Source organism: Spea bombifrons, chromosome 12 (assembly GCF_027358695.1).
Source record: "Spea bombifrons isolate aSpeBom1 chromosome 12, aSpeBom1.2.pri, whole genome shotgun sequence".
In the NCBI taxonomy this organism is placed as follows: Eukaryota; Metazoa; Chordata; class Amphibia; order Anura; family Pelobatidae; genus Spea; species Spea bombifrons.
Genome location: NC_071098.1, coordinates 4,787,501 through 4,808,179, shown reverse-complemented (window position 1 = coordinate 4,808,179; position 20,679 = coordinate 4,787,501). Strand labels below are relative to the sequence as shown.

Sequence of the window (20,679 nt, the reverse complement as noted above, 5' to 3'; positions counted from 1 at the left end):
CTGTTTGTTTGGCTTTTGTAATTTTCCAGATGGAAATGTGTATCGCATTTAACTCTTTGATTTCCTATATAGTGGAAGGCCCCTGCATGAATACACAGTTTATAATGCCACGGGGATTGCACAACCACAACTGTCAATTAAGGGTTAAAAATGTCCCTTTGGGTTGTTACTCAACAGATACAGTTTCCAGTTTGAACATCCTGTGCTGAGTAACTTTGTATCTTTTTTTCTTTTCATGCATAGGAAACTTTAACCCTATAATAAGAGCAGGGCAGATAGCGACCTGGTGCTGAATGTGTTAAATCGAAGGGAGTTCTTATCAGGGTTGCCATGTCACAAAACAGATATAAATAGACTGGAGACAGCCCAGGTCCTGGAAACCTATCATTCCTATCATTCTCAGGCACTCACAGTAGCCGGGATAGCTGAAGTTCCTTATTCCGGATCGCGGTGCATGTGCCATTTATTCTGGCGTGTAACGGGTTAACCGCCTTGTTTATCCTGAAAACACAGAAGGCTCATTATGGAGCTCCGGCTTCATTACTGGTAGTGCGAAAAGTCAAACATTTCAATTGAGAGTAAATATTCCTTACTGTGATGTTTGTGTTCCCAGAGAGCGGAGAGCGCCGTGTACATTCCAGCTCCGAAGCCGGCAGCCCCGATTCACCGACCGCTCTGGGAATAACGCAGCCCAAAGGGGGCCTGCTGGATTGTGGCTTTGTCTCGTGGCGCTTTAACGGTTAATTATCTATTAGCAACAGTATTAAGGAGCGCTAACACATCCTATGCGGGAATCAGACACGCGGTACTCAATAACTGGTCTCTGTCATCCATAGCATTCCTTTTAGATTGTAAGCTCATGGGCCAGGAACTCTGTATGAAAGTCCCATAAAGCTGGATGGGAAGCGCATGGGCAGGGCTTTCAACTCCTGTGTATATTCATTATGTACTCGTTAACCCCCCTATATTTATATTGTACAGCGCTATGGAATATGTTGGTGCTTCATAAATAATCAAATAATTGGTAACATTAAACTCTTAAGGGCTGTGACACAAGATACTCGGGCCCAGAGGGGTATTACTGCAGTGGGGGGGGTATTTAAAAGTGGGCACCTACATATGTACCCCTTACAGGCCACTCTTGGCAAGTAAGCCAAGGAATATATTTCCAGGCATCCCATTAATTAAGGTCACCAACCTGCGCTCTACGCCGTATTGGGAATTGAAACCGTTTTGAAATGCTCGCTTACATCACTTCCATGTGAATCCGGCGACTTTTTCCATTCCTGCAATCCTTGGCTTTGATGGAATGTTTTACGTGCATAGCTGGCAACAGTCAGAAATTAGGCAGGACTTATGTCACCAACTATCAAGGCGTCCCACCCGGTGTCCTGACTATCGGGTCTTCTGACAGCTTTGTATATCCCTATCCTAAAATACAGCCCCCTGCATGCAATAAAAAGGAGGCATTCCAAAGAAGAAACATATTATGACATCAAGCTGCCTCCCATGACATCATGCGCTCTTTGGCACCTGGGAGGGGATGCTGATAAGTGTAGCGTTATTATCCGTCTTTTTAGTTTGGGTTTTTCATGCTTGATGTTACCAGTGGACTCGAGGGTCCCTCAGCCAATACCAATAATGGATATATATAGTAATTTATTAAATTAACCCAAAAATGATCAAATGTCCCCAAATCCCCTGTGGCCCTATGAGTCCTCACCCCTCCCCTTTCTTATTTTTTATACGAGTTGTTTAACGTATGCCTATGCATGTTTTAGCCCCTACCACTTCTACTGGGAGGCTGTTCCACTTATCTACCACCCTCTCAGTAAAAAAAAAAAGTTTTTCCATTGAGAAAACTCCCATTAAGCTAAATTTTACTGTTCAAAAACGCACATTTTTCTTGCCGCTGACCCCATTCTATTTTGGCTATTTCAAGGCAAGATAACCTATAGGTGTGAAAAAAAATGATGTCCCATTTATCAAAGTCTATTGATTTGTACTCCACTCTAGAATATGTTGGCCACATAATGTTACTGCCCTTCATCACTGATTCTAACACCACTTTTTTTTTCTGGGTTAAAATATTTTTTTTTAGCCTTAAATTGAATCGGAATAATTAAAGGCGTCATCTCGTCCAATCAGTGACTTCTTTTAAGCGACGTAAGGTTTTCTGCCGATGTTTTTATTATTTTTATGAAGGAGAGCATTGAAAGGTGTCAGCTTTTCCATTGCTAAAGGCGCCTCGGAGAAGCCAAAAAAAAAACGCCTCGTTCGTTTCTTCATTTTCATTCATTCCGTTACGTTTTGGAGCCGAAAAATAATAATTCTCATGGAACACAAAGTGCTCGGTAACCAATAGAAACCTGATTGTTTTATACAATGAAAACTTACGGAGAACAGAAAACAGCGACCCACTTTTTGCTATAGATCCCAGCTTTTAGAGAAAGAAAAAAAAAAACCAGCTGCCCTTTTGAACTCTTTAAGGAAAAATAACCCAAGAGGTGCACTTCACTGCGGCTAATCGGATCTACAAATTGAAATGGATTGTTGTCTTTCGGCTGCAGGCTATTGCTTCCTGCTGATAATGATAAATGCAGGTTTAAGTGAGGCTCGCGGGTCCCTTTTTTATCATACTTGTCCCCTAGGGTTAAATTGGAATCAAAACATTGCTGCGCCCTCCTGCGGGTATGGTGATTAATCTGGAGCACACAGAAAGGTCAATATGCACCGGGGCGGCCGGCTTTCCAGGCTGCATGCGCTTAACACCACACCTGGGCTTTATGGGAGACAACGACTTTGTTTGAGAAAAGGCTTTAATGCGCATGCGTCACCAGAATGTAGTATTAGTTTAATCGACTAATTGGTTTACTAATCAGGGCATAGAAACCGGAGGCTCGTTTGGTTAAAATCAACGCGACGGCCTTAAAATAAGTCATTTATTTAATGTGAGCAAACTTAGTTTTTTTCTGCATGCAGCTGTGTCGACCCCTTTGGTGCTTCCAGCAACTTGGTCTGTCGAGCGCATGGAGGTACCGGTCTGCACAATATGGCGCCGCTGGGAGATCCAAAGATACCGCCCCACACGCAGCCCATGTGTGATACCTGGAACTTATACGTAGGATGACCTAGGTCCTCAGACACTAATGTGTAAAGATAAGTGTTTGCGTTGGTGGAGCTGGACAAGCCGCTGCTGGCTTCAGACCAACGCGTAGTCAGGGTAGAGTAGAGCCGACCCAAACTCTTTCGATCTACAGGACTCCAGTTATGGCGTCCCCCTCCTTCTCTGCCGATGTCCTTACTGCTAGACGTAGGGATATGACATCATATTCCCACTTTTAGAAGAAGTATGGAGGGGAAGGAGACCTCAGTAAAGCCCCCATAGTGTTAATGGGACGGTTGGGGAGATCAGGGATCTCCCTTTTTATCAGCCCATCAAGTTGCCCCGAGGCTCCCTCTCATGCCCCTCCCCCCGGACCTGCCACCCTAGACTGGAATCCATCACTGGCTCCAGTATGCAATGGAAACTCAAAAATGGTCGGTGACTGGGTCGCCTGCTGTGCCACTGGCAAGAAATAATCGTCATATTATGTTTATTCCAACTATTTAATGGGAAAGTTTCTATTTTTGTCTATTTTGTATCCCGGACATTCTGACCGGCAGCCTTGACGCCGTTCTGTGTGTCGTGGCAAGGCGAGCATTGTTTTGCCGGAGCGGAGAGCAGCAGCGTTCCCGTGTAAATATATTCAGCACAGACGTGTCGGAAGTCGATGACCCTGACTTTATTTTTAGCGAGACGTTATGTAACCACGAAGCAAACTGTGAACACAGAAACACCAAGGCTTCTATTATCAGACCCATTCGGCCCGCTTCCTCCAACTTAATCATTACGGGCTGAGAGGAACTGCGGGTGGATTTTTTTGGGGGGGATCAGTAAAAGAAGGCAGATAAGACCCCCCCCCTATAGTTTATCTAACATTATCGGGGGCCTGACTTTGGGAACTCTGAGACTGCTGGACATCTCCCCACCACACGACTGCTCTGAATGAACGCCAGGTCAGACCTGTCCACAGGAGTTGGTTGAGGGCACCTGACCCCAAGTAACAGTTCTGCTGCTTCAGGACCAGAGCGACACCATAACCGATGGAACCATGAATTCTGCTCTCTCTCCAGAAAATCCCGGAAGAGAACGTGCGGCCGTCGGTTTGTGACGTAAAGCTCGAGCGCAGTTGGGTTATGCAGCAGGACGATGATCCGAAGCACACAAGCAAATCATCTCCGAATGGCTCAAAAGAAACAAAATGAAGATTATGAAGCAGCCGAGTCAAAGTCCTGACTTGAATCCGATTGAGATGCTGCGGCAGGACCTTAAAAAGGCCGTTCATGCCCAAAAACCCTGCAATATGGCCGACGTAAAACAATTCTGCAAAGAACAGCCAATGAAATGATAATTGAAAAGCTCTATTCTTGTGTTCTTTGTTTTATATTAAAATTACTTGGGGGTTTGAAGCATTTAAATGTGAGAAATAACTAAAACTAGAAGAAATTGGGGATGGGGCCAATTCATCAAAACAGCACTGATTTCCTGATTATATTAGCCTCTACCACTTCTGTTGGGAAGCCTTTCTACTTGTCTACCACCCTCTTAGCACGGTAAAACTTTCTTACATTACATCTAAGCCTCCGACCCTCTACTTTTAGAATTTGATCTCTGGATTTACTGATGTTTGATATTTTGTAGTCTTTGCAATATAGAGAGTTAGCTGAATTTTGGCAAATGGTATGATTTATATTATAATTTATATCATGTAACTAATATCGGAGACATCGACTAAAACAAAGATTAAAATGCAGTTTTTCATAGGAATTCCAGGGATAAACCCAGCCATTTCCAACCTCTTCTCACTCCATCCAGGAGAAGCTTTGGATTGCTATCGTGGTATAATAGCTCCCTCCTGTGGCCAACTAGTGAATTGCGGCTACAGCTTTTAAATAAGTTTAAGGAGAGCTTAAAGAAGATTTAAGGCCTCATAAGGCACTACTTTAGAGGAAAGAAGATCTGTAGATTGGACTATTACATGGAATGTAGGGAGGCCAGAAGGAGAGTTTATATAGAACAGCATGGAGCGTTTAGTTGGAGTTGATACTTTTTATTGGGCAATTATAGAAAAAAGATGTAAAGTTACACCAAAATCATCATATAAATGAGTGTTGGGCACTGGTTTTAAGGGGGTTGTGATTAGGATGAGCTGTAGGTGTGATGGTTTTAAGGGGGTTGTGATTAGGATGAGCTGGAGGTGTGATGGTTTTAAGGGGGTTGTGATTAGGATGAGCTGTAGGTGTGATGGTTTTAAGGGGGTTGTGATTAGGATGAGCTGGAGGTGTGATGGTTTTAAGGGGGTTGTGATTAGGATGAGCTGTAGGTGTGATGGTTTTAAGGGGGTTGTGCTTAGGATGAGCTGTAGTTGTGATGGTTTTAAGGGGGTTGTGATTAGGATGAGCTGTAGGTGTGATGGTTTTAAGGGGGTTGTGATTAGGATGAGCTGGAGGTGTGATGGTTTTAAGGGGGTTGTGATTAGGATGAGCTGTAGGTGTGATGGTTTTAAGGGGGTTGTGATTAGGATGAGCTGTAGGTGTGATGGTTTTAAGGGGGTTGTGATTAGGATGAGCTGTAGGTGTGATGGTTTTAAGGGGGTTGTGCTTAGGATGAGCTGTAGTTGTGATGGTTTTAAGGGGGTTGTGATTAGGATGAGCTGGAGGTGTGATGGTTTTAAGGGGGTTGTGATTAAGATGAGCTGTAGGTGTGATGGGTGTCAAAGAGTGTGGATCCAACATACGGGTTGGCGGGTCTTCAGGAGAATTATACCCCAGTATGCAGTGAGAACAAAGCATAGCCATAACTAGAGGTGGAGGTCCTGCCTCGCGCTGACTTCACATCCACTTCTGGAAGAAGGGGTATTGATGCCGGGTTTGCCCCCTACCTTGGGGAGAATGCCAGCCCAGCAGTGGAACATAGGCCTTGGTGGGACATCCCTTTTTCTACCTCTTTTAAAACCTCACACCTTGCTGGGTCCTTGTCTTCAGATGTCTATCCTGCTCTTGAATTCCTTTTATTAACCTCTACCATCTCTGCTGGTTGGTGACTTTTATTGAGCTAATGCTTTCTCCTATTCCATCCAACCTCTACACTATACCCTCTCCCCAACCTTTATCTGAACATACGTCATTCCTATAGTTTGTCGGAAACCCTTTCTGAATCCAGGACTTGGGTTTCTCCTTAGATTCTCGGTGACGCGTCGGAAGGTTACGCTGTTTTTTTTTTTTTTTAGTAAAATAATTCTATTCGCTATTTAACCTTTTTATAAGGCCTTGAATGCTTCGCTACATACACCATCGACGTCTTTGTTCTCTGCGTATTTCACTGTTTGCTCGGGTTATCTTCTAGTCCTTGAAATGGAACAAAAAAGCAAAATGAGCTTTAAGTGCTTTTGACATTTAAACAGGTGACTGTGATGGCCTCGCATTGTTATCGCGCTTTGGAGGAAAAAGCCCTTTATCCTCTATAGAAGAGCATATCTTATGTATACGGCCGCGGCTTTATCACATGTACAAAGGAGACGAAGGCTGCATAAAACCTACTGGAGGTTAACAGTACGAATGGTATAAAAGTCAGTAATAGCTGCTAAGACCCTCGACGCAGGGAATTATTATTTGTTTTAATTATTCGTAGTGCTAAATATCTCTCACAACAAGTATGGAACGTTGGCTCGCCTCGTCTGAAAACACTTTTTGTGCCGCTTCCACTTTAAATGAAGTCACAAGACGTTCTCTGGAGCGAATATATTATATTTCCATTCCGCGCGACCAACACCCAGTCTTCATTCCGCATAATAAAAAACGAACGGTACTTCTGCCTTATCGCATTAGCACTTTATTTCGCTCTTTTGTCGTCGCATTTCTTTCTTTCTTTTTTTACTTATAGCCAGCTGCAGCGTTCCCAGAATCCTGGGGAGAAAAAAAAAAGATGGAAAGCATGAAGGAAGCCAGATCTCCTTTAAACGTATAAAATAAATCAGAAATCATTGCACCGAAGCCAAAGATCCGAACAGTCGTCTCCTTGTCTGGCGGAGCGAAGGCCTGCAAGCACTTTAATATCCCAAATCCAGTCGTGTACATATTGGGCGCACATGTTCCGGTCGGAGTCAGCCAGGCCTCGAAAGTTTACCGGTTCTGCTCTGGTGAATCGTATCGAGAACGTCTGGCCACCCTTAAAAGGTGCCGTTCCACTTAGACAAAACAATAGCTGGAGCCTCTAGGATTCTCGTTAGCGGATCTGTGTTTGTATTCTTTCCCCCGAGAAGGTTTTAATCGTGTAAGACACATCGGAATCTATCAGTGGCTGCTTTTGTGTCATGTGACAATTAAGCGTTCCTGGCAATAATTATGGTAACGTTTTACATGATTAAAGAATTGTTTCTAGGAAGGATTTGGACAATCAACAGAACTAGGATTAGGTTTTAAGTGCAGAATTGCATAAACAGCCCCCTCCAGAACATAATATTATCCACGGGGGGGGGAAACGATGAAGTAACGGAACAAATTTGGATCGGTACAACTTTGTGCGGAGAAGCCCCCCTTGGTTGATACGGAGTTCTGGGGACACCATTTCTTTAATTTATTCGTTGTAAAGGGATTTGCTGGGTAGAAGGGGGGGTGGACATAATATTTGTGGGGTTTCAATTGAGGACATGCAAGTTTACATTGAATGTGCATGCGCAAAAAACTTGCAAACCCTTGCATACCCTCGCAAACAACTTGTGTATTGGAGTTAGTATGCAAGCGCACGTGGCTGACTGATCACTCAACGTTTTAGTGAATAGAGGCAAAAGCCTTCCCTTTGCTAGGTTATTTATTAACTTTATTAAATGGGAAATTATATCAAATGTTTTTTTTCCCCAGGATCAACAGATAAGATTATTTCTGGACAGTTTTTAAACGTAGTACTTAGCATATTTCCTGTTCTCCCGATATATTTAGACTGTAAACCTCTGCACTTTGTTCTAATCAGGCAAACTGTTTCACAATTCATCATCGTTACGTTCAGCTCACAGTTTGGAAATCGTTATTCTCTCCAAAGGCCAATTGTTCGGTTTTAAAATAAGACTCCCCAGTCCGGGGATTAAGTGTGATAGAGCCCTGACTATGACCTAGGGTCCCTGGCAGAGCGTGTGGTGGGGTCTCCGTGTGCCGTAGCCAGATTATTGAATAGCTCTTACTAACTACTATCTATAATGGGAATTACGGGTGAGGAGATGGATGAACCTTCTTCTGGCTTTGGATACTTTATATTTTACCCATGTCTGTAAACTAGACTCTGAAATCAGCCCCTAACTTACCTTCCAGGGGAGGAAAAACAGTTTCCTAATACTACTGTAGACGTCACAAAGCCCTTAAGATGTACATAATGTTGGGCTTTTGGAACATCGCACGTGCCCCCTAATGTTTTAATTTGTCCCGGGACACAGAATGTACATTGTTCTCATTAAAGAGTTTATCGCAGGAAATCGCATTCCATCGCCGGATTTACAGAAGCTGAGCGTGAGCTTTTAGAACAAACTGCTAGCCACGGACTTCAGGGGCTGCATTCATTTTCTTTTTTTTTATAAAGGGATTAAGTTTAGGATATTTAATTTTTACAGTAAGCCGGATCCTGGGTGTCTTGACCTTTAACCTAAATGAAGTCTGTATGTTTCTCCATTAAATAAATAGCTATAGAAGTGAGAGTCTGTATAAGATCTAAAGAGGACTCTGGTGGAATCAGGAAAGGGAGACAACCAGCCAGGAGAGACATTGTTACACCTCATTATCAAGTCCCCATCCTTCTGATCATTTCAGGTTTAGAACGGCTGGAGTGGAGTTTATTGTAGACTTTAGTGCTTATAGTCGTTGAGCGGTCCCTTTAAATGTCCATGCGGTACCTACAGCGAATGCCGGACCTCAGAGGAGGTGTTCTCCTGCAACACTGGAGCTGCAGCTTCTCCCCAAAATACGTCATTTTTATTTACACATTTTAGTGTAAAGAATATATATGAAAGTACTTTATTCGCGTTTATTTGAATTTAAAGTGTCCCTTTAAGTCTTCTGAGCTGTAAACTATAGGATTTGGGAAAGATCTTTATCAAATTATACATTTCAAAAACACGACGTTTCATTCCGTTGATGAAAGAGATAATATGAGCTTTAGTGCTGGTCTAAAATCTAATTTAATTATAGCAACTAAAATCTTTTGCAGGTTCAGGATTCTTAAACGCTTTCGACCCGTTCAGAATGTACGTCCGTTTGCACCGTTCCTGTACAACCAGATGGATTTGTTCTCTTTTCATCTGTAGCATTATATTACTGGTTGCTTTGTTACTTTTGGGTGGGTTTTATGCCGCTTTCTGCAAATGTTATTTTCTTTGGAGTTTCGAGAATTCGAGAGAGTTTTAGTTGAACATCAGCGCCCTCTGGTGGTAAGGAGTGGGACTGACAGGCAGACTGATGCGCTGTGAGCTTTCTGTGCACTTGAATTAAAAATCAATTATATTATTATTAGTATTTTTATTAGTATTATTATTCATTGTTTTATATAGCACCATCATATTCTGTAGCGATGTACAACGGGTAGACAGGATATAACAAGTAGTATATAACATAATTTGACTTACAGAACAACAGGTGAGGAGGGCCCTGCTCAAAGAGCTTACAATCTAAAGGGGGTTGAGGTATTTTACACAAGGCGTAACATGCGATGTTGTATTTCAATAGCCATTATATCTGAATGAAGGGCAAATACTGACCCTGAGCTGAGATTTGATTAATTTATTAGGGGTTATTAGAAAAAATCCAGTTTAATGGCCAGTAAGCTTTCTTTTTAACACTTAAGAATACGATTAAGTGAACCTTATAGAGTAGGTGGGCTTGTTCTTCTGGGGTCCCGTGATAGTCACATGACCTGCGACAGAGACCATAGAGACTTCTCTTTACGGTAGCACTGAAGGTCAGTACATTGGAGACGCTCCGTTATTTTCTTGACTTTGTTACAGCATTCACTTTTATTATCTAAAGTATCTTTTTCTTAGAGAACACTTAATTCCTTTATCCTTTGGCCTCGTTCCAGTTCAGACAAAGCCGGCGGCTCTCGTTACGACTTATTCATTAACGCGGACTGCGACCTGATGATTGTCAAGGGCCAGCTATTGATACCGAGTATCTCTTTGTACGAACAATACCCAAACCGCCAGACTAAATAATTAAAGTAAATAAAGGTCTGAAGACAATGGACATCACATAGTAACAGTGAGGGGATTGTGTGAGAAAGAAGATGAACAAGCAAAGTGCCTCCAAAGTGACCCTAAAAAAGGAGCATTTCAGGCAAAATGCTTTATGGGAAGACCTGATGCATTAAACCGATTAAAATACTGGAGCTTAATCCTAATCGAATTTGTTGTATTTGATACCAATTATTATTGTTATTACGGCTGTCGTTGTTATTGTTGTTGTTATATATTATATGAAGCAGTTAGGCGCTCTCCATGCCGCGCAGAACGGAATATCATTTTTTATTTGTATTTAGAACACTTCTGACATCACAATGCGTATGATAGCCGAGGGGTCCCTTTAAGTTTTCATGGTGTCCCCCTTGCAAATGCATAGGGGGGGATTCTGCAGAATGTTTCCAGCGAGGAGAAACACTAGGACAAGAGATCGAATGCATGTTAAAACTCCTCCACTGTATTAACCTCTACCGTTTCTGCTGGGAGGCTGTTCCCCTTATCTACCACCCTCTTGATGAAATAATACTTTCCTTACATCTCTAGATATGTAGGTGAACTTTTGTACGAACGCTGCCACTCCCACAGCTTGCTGCGATTCTTCAATCAGCAGAACAGGAAGAGCTTGAAGTCAGTTGAATGTCAGGCTTGACACGGCGCTCCAAACGCAGCCACGATGGGGGTAGGGCTCGCTTTGCTTGTGGCCCTGCTAGCGATTTTCTTTTCGTTATGTTTTTTGCTTGTCGTGGGGGTCATTTATTTTGAGTTTTCCAATTCGGAGATCCCAGCAGGGGTGGCATGCCCCGGGAAGCTGAGGACCATTCACTGCGTGACGATCGGCATTGCGATTGTGGTAAGTACCTGGCCAACAATGAGCGATGTGATGCTTGCTTGCATAGAGTGCAATTCTAGAGTTCTGAAAGAACACATCACTTATTTTACACGCAACATATGGACATTTTACTTTACTGAGAGGGTGGTGGATAAGTGGAACAGCCTCCCAGCAGAAGTGGTAGAGGGTAATACAGTGAGGAGATTAAACATGCATGGGATAGACATCCGGCTCCTGAATCTAAGACGAGACCAACGACTGAATAAGGTTTATGTGTTTACAGCAGGAAAAACTGGATGGGGCAGAATGGGGCCGATCTGCTGCCCGTTTTCCTTTAATGTAAAGAGTTAAATTCCCTTAGCCTCTACCACTGCTGCTGGGAGGCTATTCCACTTATCTACTACCCCCTCAGTAAAGTAACATTTTCATATCGTACATTTATTAACGACTCAGAGAGGTTTCTATTTCTTGGTGAATTGCATTAAAAGTTACTTCTAAAGGATCAGCATTTACTGCTGTGCTGTACAAAGGTGAAAGTTCACAAGTATGCTAAAAACGCGTAAATCAGTGAATCTGTGGGAATCCAGAACGCTCCTTTAAACCGGGTTAAATCCGTGATTATCAGACCCCGATAAGGGCGACCCCTGCCTGCAGGGGGTAACATTTATACACCGAGGTATTAAGTGACGGTATGAGTGTTACGTTCTGTCAGGGACCTCTCAGCTATCATATACATTAAAGTACATGTAATGGCTGGAGTGTCCCTTTAATTGGAGCCATAAAAAAATCACCCATGTAGGGCAATATATAAAGGTCATTTAAAAAAAAAAAGAAATGAAAAAGTAGGGGTAAAAGTGAAAAGGATACAATAATAATAGCCCTAAAAGTTACAACAATGTGGATAGTGATGGCAGGAATGTGTTAATACAGTTAATTAATCAAATACATATTCAGTTATATAAAAGGTTACAAAGTTACATAGAAAATGAGTGAAGCCCCGCCCCCAGTCACTAGCCACACCCCCTGAAACACCAGCATCCCTCTTTTAAGTGTACTGAAGTATGCTAGAAATGTGACCTATTGAGCTGAACGGCCGTTCCCGCCACTGGTTGTATTTATTAATGGGGATATTTGTCTCGTCTCCCAGGGGAGGATCTTACAGAATTTGGGAATATGCAGTCAGATCGGCTTCACTCGCTACGTGAGGGAGAAACTTATGGTTCGAGAACTAAGGGAAGATCCGGCGCTTTTAATAAAAAACCTGAAGTTTGAAGATGTTCCGGTGAGAGTTTATCAGCCAAAATCGCCCTCTGCGGGTGGAAGGAAGGGCGTCTTATTTTTCCACGGCGGAGGATGGATGTTCGGAAGCATCGGCAAGTGAATGGATTATTATAATATTCCTGAATGCCTTAGGGCCTTATAATATTCTTCTCTTTTTTTTGCATCTTTTATAAACATAATAATAATTGATTTAATGATAATTATATTAATACCTTTTTACTTTACGGAGAGGGTAGTAGATAAGTGGAACTGCCTCCCAGCAGAGGTGGTAAAGGTTAATACAGTGAGGGGATTTAACTATGCATGGGATAGGCATACGGCTCCTGAATCTAAGACGAGACCAACGACTGATTAAGGTTTGGGTCGTTACAGCAGGAGAAACGGGCGACTAGACGGGGGCCGAATGGGTCTATATTGTATAGGTGTTTATTTTCCCCTCTTATACATATATCACAATCTGCCTTCCGTTATTTAATATGATGAACATATCACTAATGTAAGCAATGCACGTGTGTTTTTCAGATAGTTATGATGTTTTATGCCGCTATATTGCGAAGGAAACAGAATCGGTGGTGGTCTCCGTCGGGTACGTAACGTTTCAGGTATCTAAAACAGGGCAGTATTGTTGGGGTGGAGGTAGCATGTGGGGTGGAGGCAGGTGGGACATGGTTCGAGGTGGACAGGGGTATAGTTATAGACATCTCTGGGGCAGGACCTGTCACTTACCACCCCACAACCCATTGAAGGAGAGGGGCAGTATATGACATCATACCCTGGCGCACAGCTTTAGTCCATAGCGAGGAGACCAAGTTCAGGAAAAATCCTCCGATCTCCCAAAGCGGCCCATGGTTCCCGCTGCCTGCAAAAGTGGGACAGTGTGGCTGCTTGGTGGAACAGTACCCAAAAACCAGGACTGTCTCACTGAAATCATGATAGTTGGGGTGTATATAAGTGGACATGCTTGTGCATACGCTCCATCAATGTTCGAAAGTAACGTTAATCTTACAGAAGGAGTTGGTAAGAGAACAGGGAAGAGGGCTCCATGGGTTCTAATCCTTTTTCCACTCTTAGATATCGCCTGGCACCGGAACACAGGTACCCGGCGCAGTACGAGGACTGTCTCAACTCTGCCGTTCATTTCATGAAGACCGCGGAGGACTATGGCGTTGATAGCTCCTCCATCATCATAAGCGGGGACAGCGCAGGAGGAAACCTCACGGCTGCTGTTTGCCAAGCTCTCGTTGGCAGAACCGATCTTCCAAAACCACTGGCCCAAGTGCTGATATACCCCAGCGTCCAAATGGTGGACCTCAATTTGCCTTCCTTCCAGCAGAACCGAGCCGTTCCGATTTTATACCGAGAACGAGCCGCCTTCTACATGATAAACTACGTATGCGACGATATTTCTGTAATCGAGGATGTGTTGGACGGCGACCATGTTCCCGTCGATACAAAGTTAAACTTCAGGAAGTGGCTAAGCGCTGATAATATTCCTGACCAATTCAAAGCCCGCGGCTTTCAGCCTCGCGTTATGTCTTCCCACGATGAGGATGTTTACGAGACAGTAAAAAATGCTTTAGAGACGGCTTGTTCTCCATTACTCGCCAACGACTCCGTAATTCGTCTTTTACCCAAAGCTTATATATTAACGTGCGAGTTCGATGTCCTGCGGGATGACGGAATACTGTATAAGAAAAGACTGGAGGACAATGGGGTTGATGTCACCTGGTACCACGTTAAGGATGGCTTTCACGGTATCGTCAGTTTCTTTGACAACGGGCTCCTTTCCTTTCCATCTGGAAAGCTGGCTGTGGATGACATCGTTAACTTCATAAAGAATATAGATTAATCGCCTACGCCACGTTTTCCGGATGCTAGCGGTTGGAGTCGAAGTATTTCTATCTCATGATGTCATGTTAAGTGCTGTGTTTGCTAACAATTTGAAAAATAATCCGTCAGTAATAAAAAATAAAATAAAATAAATAATTTTATAAAAATAAAAAGTATTGACATGATTTTATGGTTGTGTTGGAAATTATTATTAATCTCCATAATATGTTGTATGAAATGGAAAGGTTTCACGTTGTTACATTGTAACTATTTTTGTACATTGTCCTGCTGTCCCTGGTAGCTTCAAGACCAGGACTACAGGGACCATGGCTACTTAAGAGATCATCTGATTCCCCCACAATGGGTCCAGAAAGCAATGGAGGTCTATGAATCTCAAAGTGGGGCGGTGACCGCGCTTCTGGCCCTTCCCACTTCTGGTGTTGGCCCCACCCTCTTCTCCTTTCTTGACCCTTTTACACACATGAGATCTAATATTATGTAAGCCTTTCTACTGGATCAGTAATCACATAAGGCAGAGACGTATTTGTTTCCATGGCAACAGCCTTTCGACGCCTGCATTTGTGTCAGGTGACAGTTAAGTGCTGACAGTTATTTAAAAATATGAACAAGACAAAAAAAATAATAATGTGATTAAAAAACTATTTGGGGAATTATTTTGGCAAAACAATTACTCCGAACACGAGCTGAGTGTAGTTTTAATAAATGAATGTAATAAATCAGTTCGGGTTGATTATAAGGCTGTGAAGGCGTCCGTTTTCCTTTAATATGTCTGAATCTGTCCTCAGTGGAGCGACATCACAGAGCCGGGAATTGTTACCACAGAAAGAGTACACGTTCCGGCTGTGAGTGCTGGGAGCAGTCACACACCCGATCATTCAGTAGTTGCTGTCTGTTCATGGCGAGTAACACTAAACGGCTCTCAGAGCCCAGAAGCGAAATGAGACGGATTGTGATGTCTGAAATCCCAGCCGCTGATAGGAAATGGTTTCTCCCCGGATGGAAAATAGAAGCCGAATATTCCAACAAAGTGCTGATCGGGAACTGGGCCGAGGAACGGCAAGAGGTGCGACCCCTTCCAGATACCCTTCGGGTCTTTAAACGGTGCAGCCGGTTCCCCCCCCGGGCCCTTAAAACAGGGCCGCCGCCTCCCGGGCCGAGTGAAGGGCCACGAGGTCTCACGATAACTCTTAACCCCGTGCTGAGTTTATGCGCAACAATAAATGTTTTCTGTAGGAATTTGGGAAATTCAGGTTTTTGGGGCCCGGTAGCCATGGTGATGGGTAACAAGCAAACCGCCCCCCTGGGTACAAGTAGCTTTTATTTATACGGCGCCAACAATTCCCGCAGCGCTTCCTACAGTCCCTACATTCAAAGGGTCCGAGAAAACTAGAACTGACCCGATACGTCCGGTAAAGAGGACCCGGCTCACAAGCTTACAATCTAGAGCAGACCTGGGCAAAGCACGGCCCGCGGGCCACATCCGGCCCGCTGAATAGCTCGGACCGGCCCGCAAAGAGTGTCCTGGTGACTCACCAATGAGTCCGGTGTCCCCCCCCGCCCCGGTCACTTACCTTAAACTCCTGTGTTGGAAGCGTTTGTCTCGGGTGCCGGCGCTTTACGCTGGGCGCCGGCATATGACGTCAGACGCCGGCGATCAGCAGTGAAGCGCCGGCACCCGAGACAAACGCCTCACGCTTCCAACACAGGAGTTTAAGGTAAGTGACCGGGGCGGGGGGGGAGATCCTGAGAAGGGGGGGTTAGGGAGTTAGAGGGGAGATACTGAGAAGGGGGGGTTAGGGAGTTAGAGGGGAGATACTGAGAAGGGGGGTTAGGGAGGGAGGTCTTACTGTGTGTGTGTGTCTTACTGTGTTTGTGTGTGTGTGTCTTACTGTGTGTGTGTGTATCTTACTGTGTCTGTGTGTGTCTCACTGTGTCTGTGTGTGTCTTACTGTGTCTGTGTGTGTCTCACTGTGTCTGTGTGTGTCTTACTGTGTCTGTGTGTGTCTTACTGTGTCTGTGTGTGTCTCACTGTGTCTGTGTGTGTCTTACTGTGTCTGTGTGTGTCTTACTGTGTCTGTGTGTGTCTTACTGTGTCTGTGTGTCTCACTGTGTCTGTGTGTGTCTTACTGTGTCTGTGTGTGTCTCACTGTGTCTGTGTGTGTCTTACTGTGTCTGTGTGTGTCTTACTGTGTCTGTGTGTGTCTCACTGTGTCTGTGTGTGTCTTACTGTGTCTGTGTGTGTCTTACTGTGTCTGTGTGTGTCTCACTGTGTCTGTGTGTGTCTTACTGTGTCTGTGTGTGTCTTACTGTGTCTGTGTGTGTCTCACTGTGTCTGTGTGTATCTTACTGTGTCTGTGTGTGTCTCACTGTGTCTGTGTGTGTCTTACTGTGTCTGTGTGTGTCTTACTGTGTCTGTGTGTGTCTCACTGTGTCTGTGTGTGTCTTACTGTGTCTGTGTGTGTCTTACTGTGTCTGTGTGTGTCTTACTGCGTGTGTCTTACTGTGTTCATAGCTTATTCAGTTATTGTAATAAATATTTTAGCCCATTTTTTAGCTCAAAATATTTTTTCCTTTTTTTTCTCCTCTAAAATCTAGGTGCGTCTTATCAGCAGGTGCGTCTTATAGAGCGAAAAATACGGTATGCACTCCGAAGCCTTGTTCATTTTGTTCACTTCTGTGCTGTGCTAATAGTTATTCAGGCCTTACTTATTCAAGCACCTCTACCAATGACGTAGGCTTGAATAACTTTATTAAACAGCACATAAGTTAACAAAATGGACAAGGCTTCGGAGTTTGTAGTTTGTAGAGGTCTGGCCCTCTAAAACCATTCCAATTTCTCATGTGGCCCCATGGGAAAATTAATTGCCCACCCCTGATCTAGAGGATAGATAAGAAATACTGAACAAAACCAGTTAAATAAACATATAGAATTTCTGCAGTAGAAATCGCAGGAGAAAATGTTGTTAAACAAACTCTAACCGCGTTCTCATCGCCGGTTAATACCGACGGATCCGGCGTCCATCACAACGTTATTTATTTTTGTATTTTTTTCCAGTTTAAGAGAGGCTCGTATTCCACGAAGGCCAGCTGTTATAGAACGGACTTTGTCTCGTTCCCGATGGACGGTTCCAGGGAGATGCTGGGGAGCTTGATTGTCAACAAAATGCAGGTGACCCGGCGATAATGAACTCCATTCTAACCCACTGGCCCCCAAACTTACTGTTATTACTGATCTGATCGAATCATATTACTGGGAATATGGCTCATGGCTGGTGAATAGATATAAAGGTGCTCTACCACCAAAAAATAATTCATTAATCAGCAGAGCTTACAATCACCCTGAGATGTCATTTACACGCACACTACAGTCCCGCCAGAATGTCCATCTTGTGATTGTTGTGCATACAGTTGTTCTTAAAAATTAATTTTGAAGAAACCTCAGATTTACCATTGTTACATATTTTGGAACTACTATTCCTGGATGTCTCCTATGGCTTAGAGACAAAACCTTGAGCTTCACTGTCTGGGGTCCTTTAACCAAATCAACAGCCAGTGACCGCCATCACTATTTAGAGCCCCTCCAAGGGAAAATGTAAAATTCTGAAGGCAATCACTTGGTCTGTTGGTAGAAATAATTCTCTCTTCTTGGTTTGCATTTCAGGGTCTGCCAAAGAAACATCTGATCACCCACCATGGAGCACCCGACTCTAAATACTTGGTATCATCATACGACGATGATTATTCCAGACGTGGAAATTCGTCTTTGCCTCCGATTCGGACTTTTAATGGTCACCAATTAGCTTGGGTTCCAGAGCGCTCCAGTTATCCTACTGTAGGTAAGATGGCTGTTATCTATATTATGTCAATCAGACATTCTTCCAATATACAAGTCAATACCCGCTTTTTGTCATGACTTCAGTTAAGGGTTGTTTTCCACATAGGGTTCCAATGAAATTTCCATAAGAAAACCTTCTTCTTAACGCTATGGCTGCCGGTTATGCTACGTGGTAACGTATTTATTGAAACGTTTCTATTTCAGAGCCACCCACCAACTATGGTCTGAAGAAGGAGAAAGAAATGCAATGGAGAGAAAGTTCCTCCAAAGACGTGAGAAGCGTTTATTCCACTTCTTACAAGAATCTGCCGCCTTCTGCCTTTGCGGTCGCCCGCTATGGAGTGGCTCCCCGCGCTCTGTCCAGTAATATGAACCAAAATAACAACGTCAACAAGAGCTTACAGCTCAGGAACCAGAGACCTCTTCAGGTTCCCGACTATCCAGCGGGGAGAACCAAGCGCAGCACCGTGACCAAGTTACTACCTCTGCGTCAGAAACCACTGACCGCCGCGGAATAAACGACCCCAAGGCTTTGGGGGATATACTTGTGTTTTGTTAGTTTAAGAAACATAATAAACTGATCTGATTCAGATCCGCTGGTCATGTCTGCTTATTCTCATCATTGTTTTTTTGCTGAAATATGAAAATATGAAATTGTGTAAGGGCTTATATCATACAAACTGACAAACGTAAACATTACGGAATAAAATATTAATCTATACATTGCGCTCATCAAATTAAAACATTGGAATACGTCTTGATCTAAAGTGTTATGTTTACATCTCAGTACTTGTAAAAGTAAGTACCTCTAAGCATGTTGACATAAGAATTCAACATTCTAAATCTACATACTTGGGTTCTAATGGTCAACAAAAATCCACAATTAACAACTTTTTTGGTTAAAATGACCCAGGATGACCACCAGGTGTCGCCGAAGGACACTTTTACGGGTCTCTTGTAGAGGATCGCAGCCCGGTGGGCCCAGCCTCTGGTTCTCATGGGTTTGAATCTTATTAATTATTATGTAATTATTGGTGGAACAGTAATGCTTAGATATCGAAGTAAGTGGGGGGAAAAGAAAGTGGTTTCCGAGAAGGTGAACAGAAGAAGAAAAAACAAACACCTCTGTTTAATAAATATGGGCTACATAATATATAACCCATGTGATTCTAGTGATCTCCAAAATGTGTTTTTTTTTTTTTTATCGGAAAGTTCAGAAAAGGGCATTTCCTGCCTAGGAAAAAGGTTTTGTCCACCGCCAGAGCCAAGTTCCTAGGGGGCCGAGCCAGTGGATGTGAGCCATACCACCAAACACTAGCCTAAGTCGCACTGACTATTAACACTTGAGCAGCGGGTGACGTAGAAGAGAGGACTGAGACCAGGCGGTTGGGGTGAGCCGTGGATTGCCATAAACAATATGAGCATCGGTCTTACCGACCCGTCCAAAGCTTAACAACATTCAGAGCTGCAGAATGTGATAGCGCTGTATAAATCAATAATTAATAATTCAGGGTTCCGCATACCAGAAACTCATCTCTGACTCTATACCTTTATTAATACGGAACGTCCGGAAACCCGTCCAGCACTAAGAACACCACTTCCGAATCCTTCTCCTAATTTCTGTTCCCAAGGGTTACGGAACCACGTATCTCGAGCAAATTAGAAGCAAAGGGCCTTAAAAAGCGTCCAAAAAATATTTAAATAAATAAATAAAGGTTTTATGAATATGAAAAGCTTGTTTTTTTACATCTGGAACGGTCACATTTTAATAATTTGCCAATTTTTTTTAATGGTTTTTTTTTTTTTTTTTACGCAAAACCTTTGCTCGCGTGACCCGGGAAAATGCCCCTTTAATGTTTATTTTGTTTCCCAACACGTACTATATAAAGAAGCGCTCCTGGAAAAACCTTTGGACGCTGCACGTTGGAAGCCACTTGCTCACATCCAAAAAGACATCTTTTATTTGCGCAGGATCCTCTCGTCACTTTTTAACATAATGAGATTCGGGTTCGTTCTGTTTATTCTTTCATCTTTCATGGTACACGGGCTCCTGGCTTATAACTGCACTGCCTGTGAAAACAGAACATGTCCCCCGCGTCCATTTGGTTGCCAAGGAAACTATGCGATTGATCCTTGTGGATGCTGCGAGCATTGCGCTAAACAAATGTGGGAGCCGTGTGGGGGTGAAAACTGGGAATTAGGCTACTGCGGCAGACACCTCAGATGTGCAAATATCACGGGAAACGGACTTGTGGAAATTCCGTTAGCAGGGGTCTGTAAATGTGAGTAATGCTACATAATTACACATTGCATCCATACTTTAGAATTTTATATCTTTATGTGCATGTCTATGAAACATAGAATCAAAGAATGCGACGGCAGGTCGGCCCCATCCGGCCCGTCTAGTCTGCCCGTTTCTCCTGCTGTTGGTCTCGTCTTAGATTCAGGAGCCTATCCCATGCGTGTTTAATACCCTTACTGTATTAGCCTCTTACACGTCTGCTGGGAGGCTGTTCCACTCATCTACTACCGTCTCAGTAAAGTAAAGTAAAACTTTCTTCCAT

General features: G+C 43.4%; 3 protein-coding genes across 3 annotated transcripts in view; all 3 read left to right on the top strand.

Moving 5' to 3' along the window:
• Positions 1–10,933: 10,933 nt before the first annotated feature.
• On the top strand, positions 10,934–14,380 carry AADACL4 (arylacetamide deacetylase like 4). Its single transcript, XM_053451803.1, has 4 exons — positions 10,934–11,169; positions 12,296–12,525; positions 12,956–13,015; positions 13,501–14,380. The coding sequence occupies exons 1-4, from the start codon at positions 10,993–10,995 to the stop codon at positions 14,276–14,278; spliced, it is 1,245 nt and encodes a 414-aa protein (XP_053307778.1). The 5' UTR covers positions 10,934–10,992; the 3' UTR covers positions 14,279–14,380.
• Positions 14,381–14,708: 328 nt separating this feature from the next.
• CFAP107 (cilia and flagella associated protein 107) lies at positions 14,709–18,699 on the top strand. Its single transcript, XM_053452340.1, has 4 exons — positions 14,709–15,343; positions 17,336–17,449; positions 17,942–18,116; positions 18,320–18,699. The coding sequence occupies exons 1-4, from the start codon at positions 15,176–15,178 to the stop codon at positions 18,631–18,633; spliced, it is 771 nt and encodes a 256-aa protein (XP_053308315.1). The 5' UTR covers positions 14,709–15,175; the 3' UTR covers positions 18,634–18,699.
• A 1,397-nt stretch (positions 18,700–20,096) lies between these two features.
• LOC128469794 (cysteine-rich motor neuron 1 protein-like) overlaps positions 20,097–20,679 on the top strand; it is a 3,685-nt gene continuing 3,102 nt past the window's right edge. Inside the window, exon 1 of the mRNA XM_053451591.1 lies at positions 20,097–20,397. Within this exon, the coding sequence (XP_053307566.1) occupies positions 20,112–20,397 (286 nt within the window). The 5' untranslated portion in view covers positions 20,097–20,111. The remainder of the gene's footprint in view (positions 20,398–20,679) is intronic.

What these genes read in the sequence shown, in the direction of transcription:
- AADACL4 (XM_053451803.1), top strand. Translation starts at nt 10,993, where the DNA reads ATGGGGGTAGGGCTCGCTTTGCTTGTGGCCCTGCTAGCGATTTTCTTT. An exon ending in CGATCGGCATTGCGATTGTG is followed by an intron (nt 11,170 to 12,295) that starts GTAAGTACCTGG and finishes CTCGTCTCCCAG; the next exon opens with GGGAGGATCTTACAGAATTT. An exon ending in ATGTTCGGAAGCATCGGCAA is followed by an intron (nt 12,526 to 12,955) that starts GTGAATGGATTA and finishes TTTTTCAGATAG; the next exon opens with TTATGATGTTTTATGCCGCT.
- CFAP107 (XM_053452340.1), top strand. Translation starts at nt 15,176, where the DNA reads ATGGCGAGTAACACTAAACGGCTCTCAGAGCCCAGAAGCGAAATGAGA. An exon ending in GGGCCGAGGAACGGCAAGAG is followed by an intron (nt 15,344 to 17,335) that starts GTGCGACCCCTT and finishes ATTTTTTTCCAG; the next exon opens with TTTAAGAGAGGCTCGTATTC. An exon ending in TGATTGTCAACAAAATGCAG is followed by an intron (nt 17,450 to 17,941) that starts GTGACCCGGCGA and finishes TTTGCATTTCAG; the next exon opens with GGTCTGCCAAAGAAACATCT.